The sequence below is a fragment of the Brassica napus genome (genome assembly GCF_020379485.1).
Source record: "Brassica napus cultivar Da-Ae chromosome A2 unlocalized genomic scaffold, Da-Ae chrA02_Random_28, whole genome shotgun sequence".
Lineage (NCBI taxonomy): Eukaryota > Viridiplantae > Streptophyta > Magnoliopsida > Brassicales > Brassicaceae > Brassica > Brassica napus.
The window spans coordinates 581-7,009 of NW_026013948.1; the positions used below are offsets into that span (position 1 = coordinate 581).

General features: G+C 39.2%; 1 protein-coding gene across 1 annotated transcript; it reads right to left on the minus strand.

The window, feature by feature from the left end:
* Positions 1–1,840: 1,840 nt before the first annotated feature.
* Positions 1,841–4,427, minus strand: LOC125594018. Its single transcript, XM_048770336.1, has 6 exons — positions 4,115–4,427; positions 3,885–4,000; positions 3,025–3,316; positions 2,630–2,972; positions 2,443–2,518; positions 1,841–2,299 (listed from the first exon to the last, which is right to left on the minus strand). Exons 1-6 carry the CDS (start codon positions 4,425–4,427, stop codon positions 1,841–1,843), a joined length of 1,599 nt encoding a protein of 532 aa, XP_048626293.1.
* Positions 4,428–6,429: the final 2,002 nt, after the last annotated feature.

Sequence of the window (6,429 nt, forward strand, 5' to 3'; positions counted from 1 at the left end):
GGGCGGATGAGTGTTTGGTTGAAGAGGTTGATGATATTAAGTCACTGATAAGTGGCATGAACAAAGACATCTCGGAATTCAGAGTTAACGTTGCTCTGTTGCAGAAAGAGATTGAAGTAATGAAGACGGCGTCTGGGGGAAAAGGAGAAGAATGTATGAGTCAGGGTCGGTGTTTGAGGAATGTGTTTGTTTGTGGGGTTGGAATGTCGTTACTTTGCTACTACTACTACTTTGTCTAGTAATGTTTTGTAAGTCAGCCTACGATTAATATAACTCAGACTTAACGTATTATAGTAACTCAGCCCGTTATGTATAAAGTAACTCAGTTGTTAGTAACTCGGCCGTTATGTATAAGTAACTCAGTTGTAAAGTGTAAAGTAACTCAGCCGTAAAGTGTAAAGAAACTCAGTTAACTCATCATTGTTTATACCACAACGAACATTATCACTCACCCACTTTCATTATTATGGGACGTTTCCACTTGCTTGATTTGACTAAGTTGTCGATTAATGGTGGCGCGTGTTTAAAATATCGAGGCTAATTATTACTTTAACTCAGCCACGATATGAGAATATCGATGCTAATTATTACTCCATCTGTTGGTTTGTAATTGACGTTTTACATGTCTGCACGTAAACTAAGAAATCTGAACGTTTTGCAACGCACGTAAATGAACCTATTTTTTTCAAGTGTTTAATACATAATAAATCATCCGTGATAAAACAGTAATGCAGCCGTAATTGAACAATAAATCAGCCAAAGAAACAATAACCAAGCCTTCATTACATTCATTTGAACTTAAAAAAAAATAGCACAGAACTTAAAATAATAAGGTACCAATAGATTACATTTTCACCACTTTCTTGTGTCCCTGATAACGCTTATCGGTTTTTAAAATCACAAAAAACAAGCCAACCTCTTTGATCCACAAAAACAGCACTCACACATGTTGTCATCCTTAGTTGTATCAAGGTGCCACAAGCAGAGACATTGTCGCTACACATGTGTTGCACATTGGCATCTGTAGAACGACATAACAAACTTTGAAATGAACAGCGCCCTATTTTGGCGAAACTCGTCAGAATGCCACAAACCCCATCCCCATTTCACAGATCGCACTAGTTTCCCTATCCTCTGAACCCATTCTCTTGGAATACCGTGAAAATACTGTGCATCACACAAAAAGATTGCTTGAGTAATGCGTGTGTATACACAGCACGCTTCATGAGAGTAATGCCTTCTTCGTGACGGCCGAATGTGAAGTAGAATTGTACACCCTTTATATAAAGTGTGCTTAAATTTCCCTCAGTGTAGCAAGATTTCAACAACTGCGAATGCATATTGAGTTCCCAGGGAACGGATAACACATCGTAAAAATAGTATACACCACGCCACTCTGCTAACGCTTTCATCGACTTGGACGATGCTTTGAGGCCATAGAGATCTTGGAAGGAGTTACGGGCCACACGTTCAACCACCAACGCCTGAATTTCTTCAGACAATTCAAGAAGAGGGAATATTCCATTTAGATAGAGAGAGAAGTTGTGTAAAAAATAGAGAGATGAACATATACATCCGTTCGAGAAATGCCTTATTTATAAGAGAAGCCGGTTATTTACTTCGCGACGTTTGGAATTTTGGGCGTGAATTATGAGTGAAAACAAGAACCCAGCCGTAATTCAAATACATGAAAATCCCTAATCCAGCTGTAATATATAAGTGAAAACAAGAACCCAGCCGTAATTCAAATAAATGAAAATCTCTAATCCAGCTGAATATATATAAGTGAAAACAAAAACCCAGCCGTAATTCAAAACATGAAAATCCATACAACACTTGCTTAAATCTGACAAGTTTTCGCATTATGGCCACTATGTCTACATCGAGAACATGTGTGTTCTTTCCTAGGACGTTTGTTTTGAAGTGCAACTTCTAAAGCATATTTCATCCTATTTTTCTTAGGTCTTCCTGGTTGTTGACGAATATACGGGGGCAAGCACGGTTGGTCTGCCACGATTTCTGCTTCGTCAGCCGGCATGATAGATTCAGCGTATGCGCTCACCAAATATTCACTGTTATAGTACGGACTGCACAGGGATATACGACAAACATTGTTGTACTCCGCAGCTGCGATTACGTGTACACATGGTAATTTCTCGCGTTCGAAACGCCGACATGTGCACTTTCGCTCTACCAAATTAACAACATTCAAAGACTCGCTAGAAGATCCATATTTAACTTCAGTGTGATGATCATCAATCCTTTGGACCGTCAATTCTCTGGCGGCAGTTACACGACCCTATTAATAAATATGAAACGACTGAGTTATTACATATTATGGCTGATTTAATAATTATAATGGCTGTCTTATGAATTTTATGAAACGGCTGACTTGAGAATTTTATGAAATGGCACTTATTTTTACTGTTACGACTGACTTACATGTAGTAGTTTCTCGACGCCACATGTAAGCGTCGTTGGCTGCGATCTGGCATCCTCTCTCCGTTCAGCAAACCATCTGGTCATCATAACCCGTATCGATTTTAATATTCGAACAATGTTTAGACCTCTTGCATGTGACAATGCTCTGTTCATTGATTCCGCTATGTTTGTAGTCATCAAATTGTACCTCTCGCCCGGCAAATGAACACGCGTCCACAGGCGGACATCAGCTCTTTGGAGGTAGCCGTGGAGTGCAGGATGAATCGCTTCAATCTCCTCGAAAATCGGTGTAAAGTGAGACATCCTAAAACATCTTGCCGCTTTCTTCACCAGACGGAATGCTTCTTTTCCTTTGTACCGTCCCAATATGTTCTTATATAAATGGTAGGTGCATATTCCCCGAGCAGCCAACGGATACACATTTCTAATTGCTTTTCCTATCGAGTTATGCCTGTCCGAGATTATCGCAAGACCCTCGTCGTCAGGAATCAGAAGTTTTAGTTGCGTAAAAAACCAATGCCACGAATCATCTTTTTTTGTGTCAACCATTGCGAAGGCTATTGGAAAAAATCTGGAAGTTACCGTCCTGAGCTAGTGCTGTGAGTAGCCTCCCTTTGTATTTACCATTGAGAAACGTACCGTCGACTACAACAACTTTGCGCATGAAAGGAAACCCACTAACGCTCGCACCAAAGACAAGAAACACATACATGAATCTTCCAAGCTCATCGATTTGAAGACGCGTAACTGTACACCGATTTGCCCTTCTTATCATGTATAAGTAAGAAGGCAAGCTTTCAAACCCACACTCAGGTGTTCCCTCATCGATTTCCCTTGCAAATTTCAACGTCCGGTGTGATTTCCAATAATCCATCTGTTCACATGAAAAAAACGATCCTCATTACTCAGCCACATCAAATAATTAAGACAGCCATAACGTACTGAATAACTCAACCCTATTTTACTATAACTCGGCCGCATCTAAATATATAGTAACCTAGCCGAATTGTATGATTATGTCAGCCTGTACATTTGACATTAATCAGCCGTGACGTTGAAAATAACTTAGCCACAACAAAGTAATTACCTTTACCAAACTGCTTAGTGATAGCTATTCCGACGCCCGTAGGGCGAACGGCCGGACCAACGTCGCCGAGAAAGTTCTTGTACAACATACCTAAAATATCTGGTGTTGCTTGTCGAGATCGATTAGAACGCTCTGTGCAGGAACATGTATGCTTCGAATCGTAAATACGAACAAAAAACGCCTTGGATTCTTCTTGGGTAGAAGCACAAACTCTCCAGAAACATCCATCAACCCAACACTTAAAAACGTATGATGTCGGGGTTGATGTTTCTACATCAAAATCAAATTTATACCTCACTGTAAGAAGTTTCAGTCGTCTCTCCAAATCGTCTTTACTATCGTAACGTTGACCTACCGCAATGTCTATCGACGACATCTCCAAACTAAGAACCTCCAGATTCCCTTTAGATCTGCTCATCGAGAGGTTCTGATATCTCTTCTTGGGAGGTAGCGTTGGTGAATCTTCGTCATCTGTAGGAGACTCACCATATGAGCTGAAGTTATCATATTCAGATGACGCACCGTCTGAATCGTCGAACATATCAAATCGGCTTTCAAATTCATCATCTTCTTCGTTTTCTTTGCCTATTTCATCTTCTCCGACTACGTCATGTTTTTCTCCTTCGACATTACTAGAGCAGTCATTCTCATTATCCTCTTGTTCCTTCTCCAGACTGCAACCATCGTAACTCCCACTGTAATTTTCGTCTCTGGACTCAACTACTGAAGCTTCTGCTTCTACTTCTGAGCCAAAGCTCAACAATGTTTTACTCTTCTCGCTTGCTTTGTTCTCCGTAATCTCCACACAGAGACGTAGTCTTTCGATTTTCTTCAGGCTTAGAAAACCTTGCAATTGCCGAGTATTGGACATGTAAACTGGTGGAGTGTCGTGCGCCATCGTTTTTAATGCTTTATTCGAGAACATGTAGCTAAGCTGAATATGATCCTTCAAATCATTCAATCCGTAATCTTCGAGAACAGACTTTTCGAAATCTTCATGTGTTGTTTTCTCATCTAAATGAAGAAATTTACACCCTCTACTGTCGACGTTGAATACATATTTGTTTTTTTTAATCCACGTACCGGAAACAATAATTACCGGATCCATAACCAGCTGAGAAAGATGAAGACGATAGATAACTAAGATGAAGAAGAACATGAACAGTCTCATAAAGCAAGTTATAAATTTTGTTCATTAGTGATGACATGGCAAGGAGTTTGTTGACATGGCGGATTCCGAGTCTGTATCTTGGATTTTTCATAAAACTCAGCCAAAAAGTTAACATTACCTCAGTCTTTAAGTAACAATAACTCGGCTATTACGTATTTAATTAACCCAGTTATGCTCGAGTTTAATAACACTCTAACAAAATATCTCAGTTATTATGAAACTAAAACTCAGCCGTAATTAAAAGAAAACAACCCAGCCATAATGTAAAATATAAACCAGCCGTAATAATATCACAGCAAAAAACATAAAAAGAGAAATGATTCTGATAGAATACATCTTCACCACTTCCTTGTGTCCATAATCACGCTCATCGGTTCAAACTCACGGAAGAAGAGCCCCAACTCTTTGATCCAGAAACAGCGGTTACACATTTTGTCACCCTTACTGTTTTCAATGTACCACAAGACTCAATCTCGCTCCATAACAGGAACACACTGGCAACTATAGAACAAAGGAACAACGGTTGAAATGAACTTGTCCCTCTTTGCCATAAACTCGTCATTGTGCGACAAACCCCATGCCCATTTTAGAGATCGAACTAGTTTCCTGATCCTGTCAACTGATTCCCTTGTAAAACAAGCAAAATACTCCTCATCATCCCAATATATTTTTCTAGTCATTGCGTATCTATACACAGCACGCTCATATCATTCATCCGCTGCAAGCTTCATGAAAGGAAGTCCTTCTTCCTGAAGGTTAAATGTGAAGAAAAACTGTACACCCTTCATATAAAGTGTGCTTGGATTTCTCTCTGCGTAGCAAGTTTTAAACAACCCAGGAGGTATATTGAGTCTCATGGGAATGGATAACACATCGTAAAAATGGTTTACCCTGCTCCGCTCTGCTAACGCCTTCATCGTCTTGCACGATGCTCTTAGGCCATAAAGATTTGTGAAGGAGTTACCGGCCACACGTTCAACCACTAACGGCTGAATCTCTTCAGGCAATTCAAGTATCGGGAAATAATCCATTAATGTAACGTTCATATAACTAAGCAAAGATATTTCAAATAACTCAGCCATGTTGGTTAATATAACATCGATGTCTTCGTAGAGATCGAGACGGTAATACTTTATTATTTAACTCATAATATAACTCAACCATTAATATTAACATAACTCAGCCGTTAATATTTTGGGTTTTATCATGGCCCATCGAGATTTAGGTTTGATACTTTGGGACGGCTGAGTATGGAAAATACGGCTCAGAACTAATATCGAGGCTTTTATAACATCGAGCCGATACTTTAGTATTTAAAAACTGATTTAACATTCACGGTAATCCTTTTTTATAATATTAAACGCCTTATAATAATGGGACGTTTCGTCTTTCTTGATTTGACGGCTCAGAACTAATATCGACGCCATTTATAACATGGAGACGATAACCACGAGGAGTAAAAAAGTTAAATAAGGCAGACATTAATGATAACTCAGTCGTAATACGAAAACATTAAAATCCATACCTCAGCCGTTATACTAATCAAGAAAACACAATATAATCGTAACATGTTTATATAACTCAGTCGTAATGTAAAACATTAAAACCCAAAACCCAGCCGTAATACAAAATATTTAAACCCAATTCTTTTAATCGTCTCTCTTGCTCTGTCATTCCGATTCATTTCGTCATCCTTGTTCTCTGGAAACTGGTGGAGTGTCGTTCGTTG